Source organism: Stegodyphus dumicola, chromosome 5 (assembly GCF_044657685.1).
Source record: "Stegodyphus dumicola isolate Sdum_Otavi_A_Nest chromosome 5, ASM4465768v1".
In the NCBI taxonomy this organism is placed as follows: Eukaryota; Metazoa; Arthropoda; class Arachnida; order Araneae; family Eresidae; genus Stegodyphus; species Stegodyphus dumicola.
Genome location: NC_140772.1, coordinates 20,297,550 through 20,323,165, shown reverse-complemented (window position 1 = coordinate 20,323,165; position 25,616 = coordinate 20,297,550). Strand labels below are relative to the sequence as shown.

The window sequence follows — 25,616 nt, the reverse complement described above, 5'->3', positions numbered from 1 at the left end:
CCAATAATGTGATCTAGTTTTGTACAGAAGTTCATTACATCGTATAACAAATGTGGCATCGTATAGCTATTATTTTAATTAATTAGCTTGTGTATTCCGAATAACCGTCTCCTGAGTTACTGTTTTATTTAATTGTAAAACATTTCCCATATATCATTAATCAATATTAAGTTTCATTAGTGTCATCATTTGTCATCCCTAGAACACAGCCGGGCGTGTGATAACTGAACGTAAAACTTGTAGCTATGTAACCCTTTAGAAGCTGCCAATCAAAAGTCGAAGAATTTCTGGTATTGGAAGTATTCAGCTTCGACTAACAATTCTTATACAGAGTGCCATCTCGGCGGAATTCAGTGACTACTGCTTGGATAACGTGTCATGTTCGCCCGCTGGTGAATCTACTGTTGTGTAACAATAAATGTTCAGAGTGCGATTAATTTATTGGCGTTTAACTCCCATGCTATGATTCAAATATTGATGATGAAGATGACTACATAGACCTGGCAAACGACAGAGTTCTGACGTACAACTGAGAAGAGCTTCGCTTTGTGCGGAAGTTCTTTATCCAGGCCAATAATCCTTAGAAGCAATTGCTCGAAAACAAAACACCGCAGAAATGCAATAAATTGTCGCAGCTCTTGGAACAGATGATTCAATGAACACAAAGAAGCACGAATTTGGCAGCATATGTACATCAAACAGAAAAGGCGTAGCATGGGAATCATAATTCAAATACAAGCATTCAAACAACTGTGCCAAAGAAGCAGCTATTTCAAATTTAAATCCATCACATATTCTTCTTCAACACCTAAATGCCTTTTCGGTTCCAGACATAATTTTACTGTCTGTTATATATGTAACGCTCTTGCCTGTAAATCTAGTGTAGTCATTACCTACTAGTGGTTGCAGGAATGAACGTTTCTAGCAGCCCTGTCGTGCAGTAAGAATACCTTGTCGTGTAGTAAGAATGTATGTGTATATTATATGCAAATTTATGGTGAGTTACGTAATCTCTGTTGAGAACAAAATCCTTAAACGTCCTAGATACATTACGCTTGATCATAATTTATGGCTGCAAATCTTTCGAGCCCGCACCCCGCTTTATATGCCCTGTTCTTAGGGTTGCCAAATGTCATACTTGTTTTGCTCATACATTTAAACCATCCCTGAAAATTTCTTTGGGACTGTCGTCTGGAAGTTCGATCTCTTTTCTTGTTAGAAACAGACGTATATGTTGTGGCCAAAGAAGGAAGTGAAATCAGTTTTTGAAATGGGAGGCTATTTCGCGCTTTGGCAGTGGTTAAGCTGTTCAAAGTTCGAAATTCATAATAATTTGGCTAATCTTTGAATATGGTAACAGGTAGTTTGGCGACATTTTGGTAAGGTGATAAAGGTTGCTAGCTAGGACTTTAGCAGTGTACATATGTAAAGTCAAGAGTGTGCGCAATGCCATTTTTGTGCAATTCTGGGATGTTTTTTTAAGTGAAGGTCGACGTGTACATGAATACCGTGTATGTGCAATTCTTAAAAACGCCTCAAGCAGTGGGCGATTCTGCACTTTCTCCCAGTTTCGCACCTAATCTTCGTCATGATTAAGCACTTTTGTTCCATAAAAGTTCTAGCATAAGCGTAAATCGGCTAGCAAATTGTTGGAAAAAAATGTTGAGTAAAAAAAAAAAAAAAAAAAAAAAAAAAAAAAAAAAAAAAAAAAAAAAAAAACATGCCTTTACTTCGTGAAAACAAAATGGCGTCCAAACAAAAACTAGCAGGTTGCTGTAGGAGGGTTGGTTGCCAAATTTTCGCCAAAAAATCGCCAAGTTACCATAACATAATCTAAAGATTAACCAACAATGTAACAATAATTCGCAAAGCTACTACATAAATATTTTATCGAATATATAATATACTAAAATTAGAATATAAAGATGAATATTTTATAACATTGATTGAAGAAATGTAAAAATAATTCATCAGTACCCATTTCTTGTTCCCTTCGGGTTTGGGCCAGTTAGCAAACAAGGCTAAAAAGAATTAAACTTATCTATTTCTTTATAAAAATTTGAAACTGAGTTCATTTCGAGTGTACCATTTAGAATATCTTTCTCTAATAGACCAAAATAAATGTGTATGTGAAAATGTGGAGAATCAAATTTTCTTTCAACAAATTCAGAAATAAAGACGTCTTTGAAAAAAGTTTCTAAATAATAATAATTTAGATTACCAATTGCAAAATAGTATTTCTGTATAAACGGAGTCATTTTTAAAATGTTTATTCTAATTGGGAAATAACATACCATCGTTTAAAAAAGTGGACTTTTCAACTGCAAAAATATGAAATTTCGTTAATAGCATTCATTTAACATCCTTTTGGTAAATAATATTCATAGAAATACAATAATAAATATGTATATTATTTAAAACTTGGAAAATATTTAGCATGTTTTTGGCAAATCATTTCATGAGAAACTATATTTTGGTTTTGAGAGTAACATGCATATATACCTACATAAATGGGTTAGTCACTTTTAAAGCAAAAATACAGTAGAACTCCAACTATCTGAACTCCAAATATCTTGAGCCCATCTATCCAGAACTAGGTATCAAACTCGGTTGTTCTTTCTAGGCTCTGTTGATTCAGCGCATGCTTTTAATTTTTTTATTAATTACATTAATATGAAAAATAATACAGCACAGTCTAATACGCTTTTCAAATAATTTAAATGAATGAGCTTGATATGTATACTCAAGGATTTCAAAGCGAGCAATGGCAACACTCTACGGGTAAAAAAACCTTTCTAACTTCAGCGTGCGGAACTGTGTATCAAAAGTTTTAAAGATATGCTCATTTTAAAATTATTTTGCAACATTGCTGTTGAACTGAATTTTGTGGTTTTAGTGAGAAGAACATGATATTTAATAAATAAAGGTAGCACACAAAATGTTCAAAAACGCCCCTTTGGACGTAATTTAAAATTTGAGACCTTTCAGATTTTTTTAGATTATATTCTTTAATTTTCCTTGAATATTACTTTTTGTTTTTGTACACCATATTTTATTCTTCATGCTAGTGTCAAATTTTCAATACAAGATGTAATACATTTTAATTGTAATTTTTATAAATAGGATAAATGATAAAAAAAGTCGAAATTTCTATACTTGCAATACAGCAAATTTGTACTTGTTTTAAAGCAATTAAGACAATCTGATTATCTGGATGAACTTTCATGCCAGTCAGTGAGGATAGTTGGAGTTCTACTCTAAAACCAAAGTTCCTTGATGCTATTAGTATATAAAATTACCTACATCTTTCGAAACACTAATCAAAACATCTACGCACAGTAAAATGGAACGTTTTTACACCTAATTGATCAATACGATTGCTTTTAGTTATCACAAACTTTCCTTTACATACATTTTATCTCTTTCCTCATTATCATTATATTCCTGAATTTCATGTTTTGGTATTGAAGGCTGTTTCACAAAAAAGCAATAATTCGAAGATTGATCAGTACGAAAAAATTCTAATAATTTTTTGGACTCCAGGAAACTTTTGGACGCCTGATAATTATCGCTTTGTTTCATATTGTTTCTTCGTTTGATTTTAAAAGAGACAAATCTAAGGATTCCTCAACACCTTTGTTACAGAGCATTTTGACTTCAAATCGTGATATATGCTTTGCTGGCTATTACATCTGAAATTTTTATTCCCTCACCACTAAAATCAAAGAAACTTACACATCAAAGACAAAACGAATGAAATTATGTAACATATTTGTTACAAAATAGTTTTGCAACCAATCCTTTAACATGAACTGTTGGACTAACTGTGACAACAAGGCTGCCCTCTGGTGAGTAGCCAGAGAAGTACTTCAGTAAAAGCCAAGGCTCTAACTTGATAGGTCGTACCAGACTTGTGCTCTGTAATTTTCTTAAAGTTAAATGTAATGTTCGTGTGTAACTTAAACCTGTTAATAAATACTTGTTACATTATACAGGACTCTTCTATGACCCTATCTAAAACGACCCCTTCATAGTTCTTAGAAAAAACATACAAGATTTTATTGATGAAATTCTTTCAAATTATCGGACGAATTGTTCTGCTAACAGAATCAAGAATATCAAGGTGTAATACCAAGTAATGTCTGCAGCCATTTAGAAAACTCTTAGGTCGTTGTCAGCAGCACGTGGCTCGAATTTTCATAGAGTATATTGCCAAAGGGTCTTGTAAGCCATTTACGCTATCTCAAGTCACTTAACAGAAGCAAAATCTCCAATTTATCTCAAAACATTGAAAGCCATTTTCAAAATGTCAAGTTTCTAACATTAATATAATCTGTTGTTAACATTTCTTTAACATAAACTTTTAATTTATACTGAATATATAAAATAATTTCATTGTTTAAGAAATATATTCCAATATTTTACAAGAACGCCAAAGTTATGTACGTTTGAATCTAAAATATGCTACTGTCCTGGAAAACACGAAGAATTTCCAGCTTAAACGAGATGTTCAAATTATTTTCTCATTTAAAGGACTTATTTTTCCTTATTCTATTTTAATATATAGTTCAATATACAAATAAAAAGTGGGTAGCATAATCAACAGCGGGATCTGACGGTTTTCTGCAATTACTTAAATTCATCTATGACTTACTAAAAGTGATTGATATCACTCATAATTTCAGTCCCTATGAAAATAATCTTAATTTTCAAAGCAATCTTCAGTGGTTTGGTACGGATCCGAGTCACCCCCAACATTCTGCTTTACGAGTGATATTTTTAGTTAACTGGAGAACATGATACATATATCCTTGTCTTGATTATGCAGGGTGATCAGCGAATAAGCCCTGATTTCAAAATTAAATATCTCTACAACAAAGATCGATAGAATTATGCGGTAAACTGCATGTTTATTAGCAAAACTGTAAAAATGGTGTACAAAAGTTTAGAAAATTTAGTTACGAAAATCGTTAACAGATGGCGCTCTAATCGCAATGACCTATCAATAGCCTTTAAAAATGTGATTTGAATTCAAAAGTGATCAGTACGACTGTTAGCTAGTGAAAAAAGGCTCAATGTTCAATTGGCCCCGATTCAATGTTCCTATTGGCCCCGATGCGAAAGCCATTCGCATGTTCTTTGCGAAATTTGAACTGGCAGCGTGGCTGATGATCGAAAGGGAAATGTTGGGTCCAGGCAAACTGTAGTCACTCCTGAAAATTCAGCCAAAGTTTCTGGAATTGTTCAGCAAAATCCTAGGAAAAGCATCCGACGGATGGCATCAGAGACAGGTTTGAAGTACATAAGCACGCAAAAAATATTAAAAAATAGCCTACAGCTGTTTCCATACAAAATCCAAAGTCATCAGGCCATACCCATGAAAGCTGTGCAACAAAGGGTTGGCTTTGCGAATCAGATTCTAACAATGGTCGACAACCACAGATTTGATGTGAGCTGTATCTGGTTCACAGGTGAGGCACATTTTCATTTGAATGGAATCATTAATAAACAAAACTCATTTGTTTATTAACCGAAAATACTCATTTGTTTATTAACCGAAAATACTCATTTGTATGAAGATTGTGTGAAAGCACTGCATTCGCCTAAAATTACTGCATGGGCTACGGTATGCGCCAGAGGCATTATCGGATCATTTTTTGTACGAGAAATGATAACTACTGAACGTTACGTTACAATTTTGGAACAATTTGTCAGCACTTAACTAGCGTTGAAGGATCGACCAGGTATCGACTGGTTCATGCAAGATGGGGATCGACCACATCGAACAGTCAAAGGTTTTCGCTTTCTTCATGAATACTTTGGAAATAGTGTAATTGCGTTAGATTATCCGCAATTTACTGCAACAGGAATAACTTGGCTTCCATATTCTCCCGATCTGAGCCCTTGTGACTTCTTTCTGTTTGGCGCATTGAAAGACACTGTCTATCGAAACAATCCCGCTACTCTAGATGAGCTTGAATCGTTGATTGGTGTTGCATGTGACTCCATTTCCGTTGAGACATTGCAAAACGTGATGTCAAATTTCATTGTTCGTTTACGCCACCTCATTGTTTCGAACGGTGAACATTTTGAAAAAATTGTATTTTGATTGCAAAGTCTGCTTCACTTTATTGTTTCTTTTACTGCTTTCAGACAGTTTTCAGCGCAGAGCGCCATCTGTTAACGATTTTAGTAACTAAATTTTCTAAACTTTTGTACACCATTTTTACAGTTTTGCTAATGAACGTACAGTTTACCGCATAATTCTATCGATCTTTGTTGTAGAGATATTTAATTTTGAAATCAGGGCTTATTCGCTGATCACCCTGTATGTCAATGCTTCTCAAATTATTATTATTAATATTTTTGTTTACCTTAATAACATGTTTTCTTTCTTTGATTAAGCTGCTTTTAGTGGAGAAGCAGACATCAGAAAAACTGCTTAATCCTAAGATTGACACAACAGGTCAAATTGCATTTTGAGAAGATGAAACAGATATAATGGCTGACAAGAATGTACCCCTAAGTCAAAACTTCCTTCTCTTATTGGAATTACCTCACTGTAATAGAGTTGCTTTCTTCTACAATAAAAATAAGTTTTTAAGCTGATGCATTTTTTAACTAAGCTCTTCTGCCTTATCCACGTTTTTGCCGCCTAATGCCGATCTGGTCACATTTGAAGGCAAAGTTGTATGCTACCCTCTTTGTGTTAATTATTATCTCCCAATCTGGAGTATGAACGTTTAGGGGTACTTAAAAATCGCATATCGGAGAATAAAGGTATAAGCTTAAGTCGAGACGAGAGAATGCCCTAATTAATCCATGGAGTTTGGGTTTTTTATCAAAATAAAATATTCTAGTCCAATTCATAGATTTTTTTTCAATTAAGAAGGTGAGGTTTCCGCTAAATTCTAGTACTTAGTTCTGAGAAATGTTATCCACAGGTATTACAAGAACTTTCATTATTCCTGTGGTATTTATGACAAAACATACCAATGTTAGGAAAATTTTTTCAACGTCTAGTGAAACATGAGCATAGAAAGTATATCATTCTTTTTGCAGGTTAAGCGTTCTTAAACGCTGAAAAAAAGTATTATTCGAACGAGTTTTTAACATTAAGAGTCCCTCATATTTCCTGAAAAATATGTTTAAAGATCATGAAAGGTTTAAAAGTAGCATTTAGAGACGTGTTAAAAGTTTCCCAGTAGTAAATAAACCAAGAATACAAGAATTACAAAAAATGCACTAGCAATGCACCATTTTCTGTAATTTCCTTACATCCTTCGCGTTTTTTAATGCAAATATGTGTGTATATGTTACGGTGAAACACCGAAATCTGGAGAATGTCGACTTTCACCGGTGAATGTCAACATTCACATAGTCTCTTGGTGTATGTCCGAAATATTTTCCAAATACTCTTATTTCTGACTTACACAGGTCAATGTCGACATTCACCATGTACTAGTGGTGAATGTTGAACATATGACAATATTATATTTTCTTCTCCGTAATTCAGTCGCGAATAAACGCACTTGAAACTTGAAATAAGAACTTGAGAACATGAGAACCTAAAACATACAATACATTCAAAATGAGAAAGGAAAATAATAGAAGTTAAAAACTTACTTATTTATACAGTACGTTCTAAATGAGAAAATAAAATAACAGTAATAAAAAACTTATTAAATTATGTGATTCAAATCTTATTTATTGCAACAACTTAAACTATTATGGCACTTTATGACCTCTCTTTTCGACTTTCACCAGAGGATATCTGTGATTGTCGACATACACCGGTGAGGGTCCGAATAGACAAGAATGTAGTGCAATATTCGATCTGTCACCAACGTATTTGGTGAACGCTGACATTCTCCGGTGAAAGTCGACATTCTCCAATTTCGGTCTTTCACGGTAACATATACATACAGTCGGGTTTGCTTGTTATTCCATTGCGTTTTTTGATCTGCTCACCGAGTGTTTTTGACGACGTGATGGCAAATTTAAAATAGCAGCAAATATTGATTATAAATGTTTTTCTAACGCGACTGAAAAAGAGATGAAAATCTAATGTCTGATTAAATGAGAAAAGAGACACAAACATTTCTTTTGAACCCTTTAAAAATTACACACATTCTTTCTTTATTCACTACCATCTTATATCACTCATTTATCACAAGCAAAAATTCGTAATACGATAAACACATTTATGATTGCATCCATTTCAGCCTCTTAAGAAGTCCTTTATTTCTTAGTTCGCTCATAATAAGCTAGTAGAGCTATAAAGTAATTTTAATTGCATAGATATTGGGTACCTAATGTCCCATCTGAGGAGCTACCTGATTGTCAGAAATTTATTGAAAAATAATAACTCGAGGGATAATCTAAACGTAACGCATTTAATTTGTTTCCCTTTTTTTTTCTGATTTGCAAATAGCAAACTGGCAGATAACTGGTTTGACTGTCGCAGTACAGACCAGGTTTTTGATAAGCTGTCAGCCTCACAGAAAAAGCGCAAAACACTGTACAAAATATGTCATTTCTTAGTGTTATCGACAGTGCTGTCCTGAAAGATTAATGGAAGATAAATCTTCAAAACGGCTAAATAAATTCAATCGATCGTCCGCAAGCGCCTATATGGCCTGAAAATGGACTTTAATGAAAGCAGTATACTAAATATGTTACCTGTATGGAATAAATATCTTGAATGTTCTCGTGTACATTCAGAAGTTGAGTTTAAACATTTGGCAATAATAAATAAATATCTTTACGAGCCTGAGTTCTCTTCTCGTAATTAAAATTTGTTGAAAAATATATAATTTAAAAAATCAGTACTTTTTATTTATTCTTACGCTAGTTGAAAAATTTTTAATATATTTCATATCAAAAGTGAAAAAAATGCATATCGCCAAATAATATAAAATGTCAATTTTGGATCAGAAATATGCAAGACATGATTTGATGATACACGAATAATTTGGATTTATGGTTGCTGAAAGTAAGAAATGGAAATTAACTGTATGTATATATATTGCCTCTGTCTAAGAAACACGTGGAAGAGCTAATTTCAGTCAAGTAAGATGTTTTTTTATATTAAACCACCACGTCAGTCATGCCTTCCTTGAAGTTACTTTTCCAGATGCATTCGAAATAAAAAGATATACACAATAAATAACATTTATGAATATTTTTGCCTCTAGTTCTCTCTTTTGTTTCCCTTTTAGTTCATATACTAGGTTATAAAACATTTCAAATGAAATGAAAACACAAACTACTTGAAAATTCCTCACATTTTTAAACATTTACAGATGTAGTTACAAACGGAATTTTACTGATTTCTTCTTTTTACTCTTGTATTTTCTATCCCATTACTAATTAGTTAGAAGCAATATAGTCATTAGGGAATTCAAAATATATCGAACTCAAATTGTTTTAAACAATAGTGACGAAAGACACATTTTACCAAGTTATTGTCTGACGTTTCTAAACCTCTGGATGAAATGTGACCTCAGGTATACCAGATATTTTGACTTTTACGCTTCTGTTACAAAAACAAGTTTCATGTCACAGTAATAAATTTTTTTTAACTTCTTACAACTGCTGCAAAATAACAAGAGGAATGTAGTTTCGCAGAATACTGATAGACTGTAGATTAAGCATATTATCACACGCTTGAAAATGTTTTTCTTTCTTATGTACATATAAAATCAAATTATGCAGTCATTTCAATAACCCTTTGTGAAATTCGATGTTATTATCATAATTTGAAACAGACAAATGCAAACTTCTGGCCTCATACCAGTCCTATGCATGTGGCGTCATTCATGCCTTCATACATTCGACTTAATTATTTATATTCTCAGAATTCTATCGAATTTATGTCTGCGCATTCGACGTATTTTGGTCTTCGTATCGTAATCTTCGTTCATTAGACTTAATTTATGTCGTAGTAAATTAGTGCGTGTCGTCTGCATTCGACTTAATTCATATTCTCGTCGATTCGAATGCAATGCCTTAGATAAAAGGCCATGAACGACTCTTTTTATTACCACCCTCCCTCGAAGTACTTTATGACTTCGCACATAACAACATGTTCGTACGGATCTGGCGCAAAAGCAGAAGGTTGATACCCAGAAGATGGTATTTTATGCTGCTTTAAAGAAACTCAAATAGCTTATAAAACAACGATTCTCAAGCTAGAGACACAGTACGCCACAGATGGCTCTGTGATATTATTGGGGGTCACAAGAAAAAAAAATACATTAGGATGTATACAGAAATATATTTTAATGGGCCTTTAACGACTTTACTTTTAGAGGCATTAATTCTTCTTAATTTATAATATATATATATATATATATATATATATATCATAAAGCTATTCTATTCTAGGATGTAAAAGCATTTAAATGGAATATAACAGGACTCCAATTATTCACATTAATTGTTATTTTTAAAGGCATTTAATTGCTATTAGTTTACTTACTTAAAACTAATAATGAAAGATGTCATAATAATTCAATTTATATTTTTAAAAGCTACTATGTAAATTTCTATGAATGTACATATGTTTCGGCTTTAAAACGTAATCTATTTAAGGGGGCTCATACACCTTAAACCCCTTATGATCTTCGAATACGTGACCGTTGCAAGAATTGGGATATTTTATTTATTTTAAAAGCAATTACCTCCAAGTTTTTACAGCTGACTACATAATATAGCTGCTTTAGAAACTAGTAACCAGATAGTTTGTGTTGCCACAAATATTTTTGTAATTTAATCCGCTTTGTGACAAAATATTTCGCCATGCTTCCACCTTGCGCGCATGATATTTTAAAAATGGCTAATGATACGTACTTGAAATTTCATGGAATTCTTTATATGGGCACTATTTTCTAAGTGAACCAAAAATTTGATGAATATTTTAGTATTAAAAAACATTATGCACGAAAACTTTACAGATTTTTTTAATAAAATACATTTTATAAATTCAACTCCAAATAAAATAAAAATTTCACATGAAATTCTTAGAATTTTAGGTTCACAGTAGTTTACAAATGTTATAAAAGCTATATATTAAATATGGAATTAAATTATACAACAGAATGTTTAAAACTGTGCGCGCAAGGTGGAAACTTGACGAAAACTTTTGTCACGAAGCGGATTAAATTATAAAAATATTTGTGGCAACATAAACTTTCTGATTACTATTTCATATAGCAGCTATATTGTGTAGTCAGGTGTAAAAAGTTGGAAGTAATATCTTTTAAAATAAATAAGTTATCCTAATTTTTGCAACAGTCACATATTCGAAGATCTTATGAATTTTAAGGTGTATGAGTCCCCTAAAAACTATAAATGTCATGCACGTTTACATAATTTATTTCAGGAACATGTCATTAGTATCATTTGGGAAGTAGGTATGTTTTTAACGTTGCGTCATCATATGAAAATTTGGCAAGTATCTAACATACAAATGCTGGCTGACAAGAACTTTCATAATGTGTATAGGCATGTTCGTATCTATGTATATTTATGAATACCATAGGATTACATAATTAGAAGACTTTGCATCATATTATTAATTTCATTATTTTCCATGAATTAAAATAAACCCTTTGTTTTATTTTAATTGAACAGCAGTACGTTATACTTTCTGTTTAACATAAATAAAAAATCAATTTATTTAAATCTAATAAATTTTAGAGATTATTAAATTTTCAGAACCACAACAAATTGGAGAAGCCATCGCTTAGAATCGAACTACAAATCTTTCAACAGCTACGTGCATACGCTAGACATTACAGTACCAAAGCAAGAAACATGATTATAAAGAAAGGTGAAAACATAATTATGTGTATAGTTTTAGGGCCTATGGAAATCAAAATTAAATTGTTTGCTTAATGTTAGTTAAAAAGAATATGTTATGAGCTTAAGCAAATAAAAAATATTTCCTCGTTCAGGCTTTTGGTAAAGGGAGTCTTTTCTAGTTATTTTCAACAGTAATAAAAACCATTTTACTTATTTCAATTCCATAATCTACTCTAACGAAAGCAGGATAAGTAATATAACTCGCTCACTTTTATGATAGACAGTACACATGTGCACGGTAATAAAAAAGTCAGACCAGTTTTCCGAATTACTTAATCATATGCATGTCCCCAGTTAATATGGATAATTAGAGTCCTATTGGGCTACAGAATAAATATATTCTTTACTAATTCAGAAGACAAACAACAAAAATCAGCGTTATATTTACAAAATTTCCACAGGACTAGTTTCGATGGTTTTACCGAACCACCATCCTCAGCTGCAAAACCTCAAATGAACAAGATAGGAAACAATGATTAGATAAGATAAGAAAGCCTGGACAAGAATAAGCAAGTGGCGCCATCTGTTGGTGAAACCAGAACTAAAACATAATTTCTTTAAAGGCCGAGGGCAAATTTGGATTGGAATTAGGATCGTTAACTAGAACAGAAAGATTTTTATGAATGCGCAACATTGTTGGTCCGAAAATCACACTTTCAATTTTTCTGCTGCCAAAATTGTTCAAAAAACATCTTCCATTGGAGAACTGGATTTTCTAGAGGCATTTCACATTCATAAAAATCTTTCTGTTCTAGTTAACGATCCTAATTCCAATCCAAATTTGCCTTCGGCCTTTAAAGAAATTATGTTTTAGTTCTGGTTTCACCAAAAGATGGCGCCACTTGCTTATTCTTGTCCAGGCTTTCTTATCTTATCTAATTATTTTTTCCTATCTTGTTCATTTGCGGTTTTGCAGCTGAGGATGGTGGTTCGGTAAAACCATCGAAACTAGTCCTGTGGAAATTTAGTAAATATAACGCTGATTTTTGTTGTTTGTCTTCTGAATTAGTATTTATTCGGCGTGTTATTGTGTCTTAATTAAATATATTGTCTTTATAGAATGTTCATAAAATCTTTCCAATAAGAGTTTTAATACGAGGTAATATAATTACTTTAGGATCCGCAGTTATATGAAACGCTTAAATTTGTTTCAGCGTTCAAAGAAGATGCTTCTATATTTGCCAACATTGTTTCCCTTTCTATTTCCTCTTGAAATGTGTCATATTAATTAATTATGGAACGGAAAAGACTGAGAACCGTTGCTTCAAAAAGCTGAAATACTTTCTCTTAACCATAATGTTTTTAAAACTTCACGTACAGAAGTAGGATGAAAACCCTATGGATGCTTCGCTATGTAAATCGAAACTGAAATGAGACTGTATGATTTCTTAGAATGCAAATTGTATCCACTCAATTCCATTTCCAGTAAGCACATGTAAATTGGCTGAAGCTACGATCATTTGAATTCTGTTGATCTATATTCTATAAAATGAGCTTCAGCGTACTTTTTTTGTGAGGATGAAGTCTGGACACATCAAAGAGGAGGAATCTGAAGGGAACTTTGTGCACACATCCGATCGAGGAGGCACTCTTCCTCTCCTTACCTTCTTTCTCCATAATAATGATATATTGCTTCAAGATCAATAAAATTTAAACGATCACGATTACGGGATCAGAATCTCAACAGATGCTCTACGTATCAATACGTATAGAATCTCTACGTATAGAATATATACGTATAGAATCTCTACGTATCAATTCAATGTTTATTCATAGTGGCAAATCATTCTGCAACTCTGCACACATATACAGTCAGTTCTGAAGACTAGATATTTTTCCTGGACATTTATAGATAGATGAACTCTGAAAGTCTGGAATTCATAATATAAGATGAAAGCATAACAAACTTTCACTTTTTTCCCTTCGGACAGCTAAAGAATTTATTGAAAATCCCACCGGTATTCTAATTTCCAAAATAAAAATTTGCAATAGAGATCACCTGAGTGAGCGGCAGTTCGAAATAAAACGCTTTTGAAAACATTTTAACAAAGACCTTCCTAGATCAAATGTCAGTTTATTAATTAATTTAGAGGAGACGGTATCCTGCTACAAACAGTTATACGTTTGCATCTGCTGTCCAGCTATTTTTGCTCCAGTTGACCATTTCCATTCACCATTGCACTGAATTGTAATTCGCGCTCAAGTGCCGTTGCGCTAGATTGGTATCCACATTCAGTGGTCATTGCATCAACTCTTGTTCACGCCAACGTCACGTTGCAACAAACTGTTATCCACATTAAATAATCGTTGCATAACTGTTATCTATGGTAACAAGTTTGTACTAAACTGTTATTTATGGTCAATAGTCATTGCACTAAACTGTTGTGGAAGTCAACAACTAGTTGCTCCAAACTGTTGTCGACCGAAGGGTCATCATTGGCCAGTAACGTAGGCCATGATGATCTCACAGTCGACGATTCTGTACTCCAGTAAAAGACTCATGGCAACAAAAGCGAAGTAGAGGAGGAACATGACAAGAGCAAGACCGATGTTCATCTTCCACTTGAAGAGGGCAATAGACACTATGACGAAGATCAACATCAGGAAGAGGATGACGATGGAACAAGCCATACCGGAGCTGCTCACCTTCACGGGTCCGAACACAAGGGCCGACAAGAGCCACGGTAAAGGAAGCCTGCATGTAAATAAATATAAAAAAAATCATTTTTGTTATTAAAAATTATAATGAAATGAATTAAGAACACTTTCCTTGCACACTACACTTAAAATGTGTTATTTCTACCTTAATTCCTTTGGTACAGAATGTCTTCGAAGATTATGTTTCCAAGATTTATTTCTTTAAATAATGATTCCAGGCACATACCTCCATTGTAGAGTTTCACAAAATAAGACAAAGGTAAAAAATGCTTTTGAAAACAGATTTTAACAGATTTAATGGAAAAGAGTTTTAAAGTATGACCCCGTAAAGCAAAAATTCTAGCTAATATACTATTTATTCATAATTTTTGTAATGGATTATTAAATCTACAGTAGCAATATTTTCAATAAAGAATAATTTGTTGCACATTATTCTTGTTGTTAGTAATGCTCAATTATCTACATAGTTGTTGTTGTTGTTACTAACGCTCACTTGTCTACATTGTTGTGGTTGTTACTAATTGTCACTTGTCTACATAGTTGCTGTTGTTACTAATGCTCACTTGTCTACATAGTTGTTGTTGTTACTAATGCTCACTTGTCTACATTGTTGTTGTTGTTGTTACTAATGCTCACTTGTCTACATTGTTGTTGTTGTTGTTGTTACTAATGCTCACTTGTTTACATAGTTGTTGTTGTTACTAATGCTCACTTGTCTACATTATCGTTGTTGTTACTAATTGTCGCTGTCTACATAGTTGTTGTTGTTACTAATGCTCACTTGTCTACATCGTTGTTGTTACTAATGCTTACTTATCTGACATATAGTCAGCCCACGCCCACGAAATTCCTCGTGTCAAGAAGAGCACGTTACGTCTGCCTTTGGCAACAGCCTCGATACTGATCCAGTAGAACGGGAGATATAGAACTGTCACCTTTCTTTTTTTTTTTACCATTTCAGAAAAAGTCTGATTTTGTATTGACGCACTGGGGAAACGGTGAAACACCAGAGTGCCTGGGTCAAGGACCCTACCCCCTGTAGAACAGATATGTTATTTCGAATACTGCCATGAGTAACTAGTATATATTTAGAATTCTTTATATATATATGTGATGTATCAGCTTTAGTCGTAGCTTAAATAATCAGACGATAAGTTTAAAAAACATGATCCATTTTTTATTATTCAGGAGAAATAGCAGTTACAAAAATCAGATCTCCGGAGTAAAATAAAAAGAACTAATAATAGCTTTTTGTATGAAGTTTACTGTATCGTTACATTAAAGAAAAGACCCCGATATTCCTTTTCAAGTCCTTTTATAGCCTCTGGAAAGGCGGAGCTTCCAAGAAATGACGTCAGCTTCGTCAGCCATTCCAGTTCGCTTTAAATATCTCCAGAACATTCTAAAACTGTACGTGTAGAAAAAGGCGGGAAAAACAAATTGACTACGGGGCTGTGGATTTCATTCCACGTACTTTCAAATAAGAGACCGTCGCCATTAAAAATGAAAAGAACATACAGTTAGAATTTTAAGTGTATTTTTGACTATGGAATTTTATTATTACGTACTAAAATATACTCAATTAAAGATTTCATTTGAATTAAATAAATAAATAAGCTTTATATATGTATATACATTTAAGCGTGACTTGCATCCCCAAACGCGATAGCTATTCTACCAGAAAGGAGTTAAGAGGAAAAAAAAGAAGCAACTCACCCAACTGTGACGTCAAAGATATTACTGCCAATAGAACTGGAAACAGCCATGTCGCCGAACCCTTTTCTGGCGACCAGGACGCTGGTAATAAGGTCCGGAATACTGGTGCCAGCAGCCAGGAACGTCAGCCCCATTACCTGGAGAACAGTAATGTTTCAAAATCCAAAGGAAAAATACATTAAATCTGCCATGACAATCAGCAATGTCAATGTGCCAAGCTTTCCGTATGAATTTTAAGTCCTTACCAATGAGTGCCATGTGTTGTAACTATCACTAAAGATCTTTAAATTAAGATACCGTTGGCTAAAATTTGATTGGCTTTTAACTTTTCAGAAATATAAACCAGCTTTTTAGTTCTTCTATAGATAATTATAGGCAACATATAAACACAATATAAACACGTTAATTTTAATATAAAGGACACGAACTCATAAATAAACGTAAATGGGTAAATATCTCCTATGGCTCATATGGGTAAATATCACATATTTGGAAGCTTTTATTGGTATTTTGTATCATAAAAATTAAAATTTACAAGTAAATTTTATATATTTTAAACTTTTTTCTGTTGAACTTATAAGTATACAATAAAATCCAGATTTAATGAGATTCATAAAACAGAAATGTTTCGTTAATTTGGTAGAGATTAAAGCAGACATACAGATATGCAATGAATACACTGGCGTGCAAAAATTAAGGACGAGACGGTGTTTTCAGTATAACTTTGTACAAAAGCTTTCCAAATCAATACATTTAATACCGTAAGATCCCCAATACGTAAGGACATGAGTAATGTAAGCAACACTTACTAAAAGAGAAATCAGAGGGATAAAAAGAAGCTTTATTGAAAAAGTAGCATGGAGCGCAATGCGACTGAAGGCCGAAACATCCCTGTGATGGGTGTCCTGCAAGAAACATCCGGTCTTTAATAGGGGATATGATCTCCCCTGACTGCTAGGCAGGTTTCACAGCGTCGGCCCATGCTGAGAATGAGAGTGTCAATGAGTTGTTGAGGCATTGCTGCTCATTCGTCTTGCAGCGCCAATCGAAGCTCCGGAATCGTTACTGGTGGTAAGGTACGAACTGCCAAGCGTCTGCCTAGAAAATCCCATACATGCTCGATGGGATTGAGATCCGGAGATCGTGCCGGCCAATCCATACATTCAATATACTCACTCTCTAAGATCTGTTCGGCAGCTACTGTGCGATGACATGGTGCATTGTTGTCCATGAAAAGGAACTGCGGACCCATAGCGCCTCTAAAAAGACGCACATATGGAAGAAGAATCTCGTTACAATAACGGTCCCGTTGACTGAACCTGCGTCGAAATTGTGAAGGTCTGTACGACTACCACGCATGATTTCTCCCCAAACGAGAACACCGCCACCTCCATACCTGTCCCTTTCAATGACGTTCGAGGGATGATTGCGGCTTCCCCGCTCTCTCCAGATGAGTATGCGATGAGAATCGCTACTCAGACTGAATCTGCTCTCATCTGTAAAGAGTACTCGTCCCCATTCATTGTCTCTCCAATTCCGGTGTTCCCGGCACCACAGAGAACGCCTTCTCCGATGGGCAGGCGTTAGAGGTACACACCGTACAGGGCATCGTGCAAACAGACCACCACCGTGCAGTCTTCTGGCCACGGTAAAACGCGACATCGGTCGTCCAGTCGCCTGTGTCGTGTGTCTAGCGATTTCTCCCGCTGTCTACCGCCTGTTTCTTCTGGCCTGTAAGGCAATATACCGGTCATCTGCGGGTGTGGTTCCTCGTGGACGACCACTACTAAACCCCCGGTTAGCTGTTCCTGTAGTTTGAAATTGTCTCCAAAGTCGTGAAACGATGCTGTGAGCAATTCCGAACTCTGCAGCCACACTTGTCACACTGCGGCCTTCCTCCAACTTCCCAATAATTCGACCTCGGGTAAAAGCATCCAGATGTCGTCTAACAATTTGATTATTCGCCATTTCTCGCTGAGGCAGCAACTCGGTGTGATTTTAACTGTTATACGGCGTGCAATCTCTTTTCCAGAAATACTGATCTTACACCGACAACATGCTTTATACTACTCAGACACTCCCCCATTACGTCTACCTGCATATCTGCGCATGTGCTACCGTACATCACCTTACTTAATCTCCTGATTGGTCTTTCTGTCCTCTCTGCCTATTCGTTAAGCTGATATGCTAATTTTTCGACTTCGTCCTTAATTGTTGCACACCAGTGTATATCGGGTCAGTCCATAAGTTCGTGCGCATTAAGAGTATGCGTGGAATTCACTATGACGCATTTACTAAAACAATACAATTTGGAACCTGCTGAAAATTGTCATCGTTTGACTAACATATTATTCAGTTTATCACCAACTTTCGTAAATATCGAACGCATTTTAATACCCATAGAAGAGGAATATAGATAATCAGTATAAAAGTTCTGTGCTACATTTTTTATCTTCGTGTGGTGAATCTGCCATGTTTGCAGCGATGAATATTAATAGTGTACATAGTGAATACACCATTAGCGTAAGGACTGTCCAGAAATGGTTTAAAAAATTTAAAGTTGTAAAAAGCCGCATTGATGATGAACCCCATTCAGGACGTTTTGAACTGTTAGAATCAAATCAAACGATTCATTCAGAAGTTTATAGTGAACAACTTTGTCGTCTAAACTCAGAATGGATCAAAAAACGCCCACGATTGCTGAATATCAAGAAGTTGTTGTTTCATCGTGATAACGCTAGACCGCATACGACTCGAACAACGTTGCAAAAAATGAGTGAATTTAATTGGGAGCTTTTGCCACATCCTGCTTACTCCCCAGATATTGCCCCAAGGCATTTTCACTTATTTCATGCCTTACAAAATTTTTTACTGGGAAAAAATTAATTCTAAACAGGATGTACACAATGAACTTTCTGGTTTTTTGCATCAAAACTAGAGCCTTTCTACAGCAATGGCATAAAAAAGCTGGCTGTAAGATGGCGAGACATTGTAGATAATGGAGGAAAATATATAATTGATTAAAATGTTAAATTGTGTTTTTTTTATATTATTTAAAAATTTGTAGTGTTGCGTGGCCCCAACTTGTCAGCAACTATGGTAGTGACTGCTATGAACTGTAAATTACACAAACTCGTAAGAAGGGTTTAAATCCCTTTTTATTCTACTTTAGAAATAACAGCTGCGTTCACTTGACGCTCACAAACTACGCCGACCCGGCAGTTTAACAAAAACAGAACTGTGAAACTAAAAATTAATGACAGGATGAATAAACAACTGGATCCCTACCTACGTAGAGCCCACCAGCGGCCGAGCGGTAAAGTCGTTGAACACAGGTAGTTCGGTCCGAAGTTCGAATCCCGCGAACGGGCTGGTTGCATGGGCGTTTTCGTGGTTTTCTCCATGTGTAACGTGTATACGAGCCAGTTTCCCTTAGAAAGTCCTCCACGAAGGCATCCCTTCCCTTAGGCAGATAGCCCTAGTGTGCTTTGCCATAATTAAATACACCACCACCACCAATACACCACCTACCTACGAGGCTCTGAAATCGTAACTAACTTAACCGCGTTCTAAAATACAGCTGAGATTCAGCAAGCTTACTGATTAAGCAGTTGAAAGATTCAACGAACTGCCGAGATAGGCACACAGGCCGAAACGCGCAGTTCTTAAATTTCTACCTAGCAACCTTCACGTTAGCGATTCAAGAAGCACACACACAATCTCGTTTCTCTTCTAATTAAACTCATCTTACTTCTGCTAATAGCCCACCAGCGGCCGAGCGGTAAAGTCGCTGAACACTGGTAGTTCGGTCCGAGGTTCGAATCCCGCGAACGGGCTGGCTGCATGGGCGTTTTCGTGGTTTTCCCCACGTGTAGCGTGTATACGAGCCAGTTTCCCTTAGAAAGTCCTCCACGAAGGCATCCCTCCTTTTAGGCAGATAGCCCTAGTGTGCTTTGCCATAATTAAATACACACACATACACACACACTTACTTCTGCTAAAATTTGAATATACTGCGCGTTCTAAGCGATTTTGCAATTTTAAAGGTTTGCTTTCTGTGAGTCCGGTGCAATGTTTCTGCTCTGATTATTCCATGCATCAGCTTTACTATACTCCAGGATCCTAGCAATAGGACTCATTGCTTGCTTCACTTTCTTCACATTTCAACTAGAAGTCAACATTTCAGACAATAATGTTCCTAAATACTTTGTCTAGATATAAATCGAGGAACCTAGTCAATTATGTTGGGAATTATTACTGAGTTCCAATAGTTATTACAGATACGTGAGAAGGGTTAAAATACCCTTTATTCATACTCTGGCATTGGCAATTCTAGAGGAAAGTAAAGGCTTGACAGGAAAGATAGCTTAAACTTAAAATAAATGTTAGTTAAAGTAAATATAAACCCTACAAATTTACCAAAAAATGGACGCATTTTCTGCACCAAAATTTATGGACTGACGCAATAGATTTAGCAAATCTTTAGATGAACAAGAAATAAAATTTGTCTAAATCGAGATCTTTTATTGAGTCAGAAAGGAAGACTAGACAGACAAATATTAAAACAGACAAGCAAATATACTATGAATACAAAATTCACTCGGGGATGGATCAAAATTCATGAAATTGGGAGACGACGTTGAAATAGGTATGCAAATATGTACTGAGACACAAAATTTAAATCCTCTCACCAATGTCGCAGTCTCAGTTAGAACTGCAGTACTCGCGATGTCACTAAGAATTGTAAATCGAAAATACTTTATGCACAAAGAGAAACTTTTCGAAATTTAGTTTCAGCCATAGGCTATGGTCTAGGAAAGGATTCTAATACTCAGTCCACAATTGTTTCAGCGACTTTTTTCTTCAAATCAACGAATACTTTTATCAATATTTTGAAAAGCTGCACATGCTCTGTTTCCTAATTACGTACAATTACTACTGTTAATGCTTTTAAACACCTGTGGATATCATTGTATTTCCTTTTTCATATTCAACATGGGACCTATTGCATTGACAGAAAAATGGCATGATAATCAAAATTAGTATGATCTGTAAACTAGTACAATCTGAGAAAACAACGAAATGTAGATTAATTAGAATAGAAGCGATTTTGCAATTTTAAAGGTTTGCTTTCTGTGAGTCCGGTGCAATGTTTCTGCTCTGATTATTCCATGCATCAGCTTTACTATACTCCAGGATCCTAGCAATAGGACTCATTGCTTGCTTCACTTTCTTCACATTTCAACTAGAAGTCAACATTTCAGCCAATAATGTTCCTAAATACTTTGCCTAGATATAAGATCGAGGAACCTAGTCAATTAAGTAGGGAATTATCACTGAGTTTCAATAGTTACTATAGATACGTGAGAAGGGTTAAAATACCCTTTATTCACTCAAAGAAATAATAACGGATGGCCCCTTCTTGGGCTTAAAGGAAAGCCTCCAATCGGGCTTTTAAATCAGAATAAGAAAATAAGAAACTAAATTAACTATTATAGACTTAGCCGAAGCTAGACACAAATACCTAATGTAGTTGGCTCTTAATTTAAACTAACCGGCTATTCCCAAAAGGAACGTACAAAATGGCCGAGGGTAATAGATTCAAGAACGAAGTAGTCCTTAGTGGCCAGCGTTTGCCACTAAGGACTCCTAAGCACTCTCTTTCGAAGCAAGTTGAACTTCCTTTAAATACTTCTTCTAACTCTTTTGCATTTAACGCGATTCTAAAAGCACTCCGGTAGGGAAATTAGAGTTGAAAGGTTTCAAAATTAATAATAACTGTTACAAAATTAAAATACACCTTCCAAGGTTGATAACTAGACTTCATCAGATGATTAGATTGCACGACGGAATAAAAATCATTCATAATTCGATTACTCGCAGCATTAGACATCAATTTATGAGATTCTCTTTTAATTATTCTAACTAAATAACTCAATTTAACTCGTTTACATGAATTGTTATTGCCACAATTAAAATGATTTGCAATATCATCTTCAAAAATAATTACAAATAAATTTCAACTAGAGCTCTTTTGTCTACAACTCACTGGAGTGTACAATTCAGAACAAGGAAAAGTTACTCAACATAACTTTTTCTAGCTCTGAATTGTACGCTAGTAGTATAAAATAGGAGGTTCAGGACCAGAATCTTAGAGGGAGCCATCTGGACAGCGGCTCCTAGCGCATTTCCAACCTGCGCGCTATCATTGGTGGATTCGAATTGCTTGCAGCTCGAACGTTCTATAAACGTAAAAAAAAAAAAAAAAAAAAAAAAAAAAAAAAAAAAAAAAATTTTTTTTTTGCTTTTCAAGAAAAATATGCCAAGGTTCAATAGATTCCATTTTATCTTCTGCCTCATCAATCATCTAGTGCAAAAACTTTGAGAAAGTAAGTTTAATTTTTTAAAATTAAGTTTGTAACTGGGGGGATTACAAGGAATTATTGATTCAGTTAGGAAGTTTCTCTATACTTTATATTAAAAATAATAATAAAACTCAGTAGTTTTTTCTATCGTACCTATTTGTTATCTTTAAATTAAATATCATCATTGTGAAATGCTTCCGCACTTGATGACATGTTGTGTCGTCCAGAGAGTTCTGTGGTTTTTCAAATCGAAGTATATTTTCTTCTAATTATTTTATTACTGCTTATAAGAAGTGATCTTAATCGAGGCAAATGTTTAAATATAATCTTTTCTGCTTACATTCTGGAATTCTAGCATGTATTGCTGCATAATTTTTGTTTCAGGGCAGTGCTAAGAATGAAGAACCTAGAAGTTAATTTTTTTTTAGTCAAAGGCAATTTTTAAGGGACAATTAGCCCTGAAGGAATATTAATTTCGTTTTGGCATTTTGCGTTGAAACCTATAAACGCGAATCACTTTTCAAACTGTTGCCACCAAATATTATGGCCCTATATTATATTTAAAGAAATTCAACAATGAAGGATCTGCATGAATGTTACTGACAAAGACCGAACTTGGAGAATGTCGACTTTCACCGGAGAATGTCAACATTCACCAAATACGTCGGTGAAAGATCGAATATTGCATTGCATTCTTGTATATTCGGACCCTCACCGGTGTATGTCGACGATCACAGATATGCTCTGGTGTAGTTCGAAAAGAGAGGAGTTTATGTACGTGCTGTCATTGCAAAGGGAAGTGTTCCACAAATAAATGCAGTTGTAAAAGCAAGGACCTCTTGTGCAATTCAAAGTGTCCTAATAGTTTAAGTTGTTGCAGTAAATAAGATTTGAATCACATAATTTAGTAAGTTTTTAACTTTTATTATTTTCCTTTCTCATTTTGAATGTACTGTGTGTTTTAAGGTTTTATGTTCTTAAGTTCTCATTTTAAGTCTCAAGTGCGTTTTTTCGAGACTGAATTACGGAGAAGAATATATAATATTCTTATATGTTCAACATTCACCATTAGCACATGGTGAATGTCGACATTTACCGGTGTAAGTCAGAAATAAGAGTATTCGGAAAATATTTCGGACATGCACCAAGCGACAATGTGAATGTTGTCATTCACCGGTGAAAGTCGACATTCTCCAGATTTCGGTGTTTCACCGTAACATATATTTCTCGCACTGTGATAAAACAATGGTACCTAGAGCCATCAAAATTTGAATAACGTAATGTTCCATAGAATATGGGCATGTGTAAGCCCTAATTTGAATTTAAAATTTGTTTTATTATCGATTTTATATTTTTGTAACACTTCAACGAATGTTTAATTAACAAACTCAAAGATTTCAATACGAGCAATGGCAACGCTGTGCGAAAAAAAAAATTATCTCCAGCGCACGAGACTGTGTATCGAGAAATCTAAAGATATACTCATTTTAAAATTATTTTGCGATATTACTGTTGAACTGAATTTTATGGTTTGAGTACGTAGAACATGATATTTAATAAATAAATATAACACACAAAAGACTTTCATTTTAATTTTAGATGTAATTTTTAACTTCTTTCGTACATTTTAACCTTTTTAACTTTCAACATGCTTTGAATTTCAACCTGTTAAATTTTATGAGCGTAATTTTTCAGAAATAGGTTCTGTATTACATTATTTAAATTATTTAATTGTTAGGAAATTTATCTTTTGAATTTTTTCATACTTTCTAATCGGGCACACCAGCGGCCGAGCGGTAAAATCGCTGAACACTGGTAGTTCGGTCCGAGGTTCGAATCCCGCGAACGGGCTGACTGCATGGGCGTTTTCGTGGTTTCCCCCATGTGTAACGTGTACACGAGCCAGTTTCTCTTAGAAAGTCCTCCACGAAAGGTATCCCTCCCCTTAGGCAGATAGCCCTAGTGTGCTTTGCCGTATTCTCAATACACACAATACACACATACTTTCTAATCCTCAACACACTCTGAATTTAGAATTATTTCTTGCATATAACTTTAACTTAATGGTTGTAATTTTTAACTTCTTTTTTTATTTTTAATATCTGTAATTTTCTGCTCATTCTTAATTTTAACTCATTTCTTATAGTTTTCGATCATAATACCGCTTTTGATTTTACTTATTATATTTTTCACTTAATTTCCCATAGAATGTTTTCTCTCATTCTTAAACATTCCGAGATTTTTAAATACAATATTAAATTTTAATAGTTGTCAGTTACTATTCTTATGCTCTTCATTTAAGTCCTTAGGGGCTTATACTATTTTTGATTCCATAGTAACCTTGTCCTTTCCATCACTGCCATTTTAAATGCACTGACCATTGCTAATTATACATTATTACCTTTTTCGAAGCTAATTAACTAATAATATGTCTAATTTCTTATAAGGCAAACCAAGAGTCATCTACAATATTACATTTTTATTATTATTTATTATTTATCATTATGTACAAAGAAATTTCTAGGACCAGCACTTTCAGTACCGAACCAGAAGTGAGGAACCCAGTGTTCAACAATTTTACCCAGTTGGTCACCAATTCCTCTCTTTATAATTTATTTTATTGATATATTTTTATTAACCTCAGCTCAGAAGGGCTATTAATTTCGTTTTGGCATTTTGCGTCGATTCCCTTTCTGCGTTGATTCACATTTCAAACTGTTGCCACCAAATATTAGATTTAAGGAAATTAAATAATGAAGAATCTGCATGAATGTATATATGTTCCTCTCATTGTGATAAAGCAACGGTACCTAGAGCCATCCAATTTTGAATAACGTAATCTAATTTCTTATAAGGCAAACCAAAAGTCATCTACAATATTACATTTTTATTATTATTTATTATTTATCATTATGTACATTATTATTATTTATCATTATGTACAAAGAAATTTCTAGGACCAGCACTTTCAGTACCGAACCAGAAGTGAGGAACCCAGTGTTCAACAAT

The 25,616-nt window shown here is 34.4% G+C and overlaps 2 protein-coding genes across 4 annotated transcripts in view; one reads left to right on the top strand and one right to left on the bottom strand.

The window, feature by feature from the left end:
- LOC118182432 (uncharacterized) overlaps window positions 1-6,555 on the top strand; it is a 144,904-nt gene extending 138,349 nt beyond the window's left edge. Inside the window, exon 16 of the mRNA XM_085816488.1 lies at window positions 6,406-6,555. Within this exon, the coding sequence (XP_085672614.1) occupies window positions 6,406-6,446 (41 nt within the window). The 3' untranslated portion in view covers window positions 6,447-6,555. The remainder of the gene's footprint in view (window positions 1-6,405) is intronic.
- Window positions 6,556-13,781: 7,226 nt separating this feature from the next.
- LOC118196090 (sodium/potassium/calcium exchanger Nckx30C-like) overlaps window positions 13,782-25,616 on the bottom strand; it is a 326,882-nt gene continuing 315,047 nt past the window's right edge. For all 3 annotated transcript variants that reach the window (XM_035367485.2, XM_035367488.2, XM_035367487.2), the window contains exons 8-9: window positions 16,243-16,379; window positions 13,782-14,563 (exon numbers count right to left, since the gene is read on the bottom strand). In XM_035367485.2, the coding sequence (XP_035223376.1) occupies window positions 14,302-14,563; window positions 16,243-16,379 (399 nt within the window). In that variant the 3' untranslated portion in view covers window positions 13,782-14,301. The remainder of the gene's footprint in view (window positions 14,564-16,242; window positions 16,380-25,616) is intronic.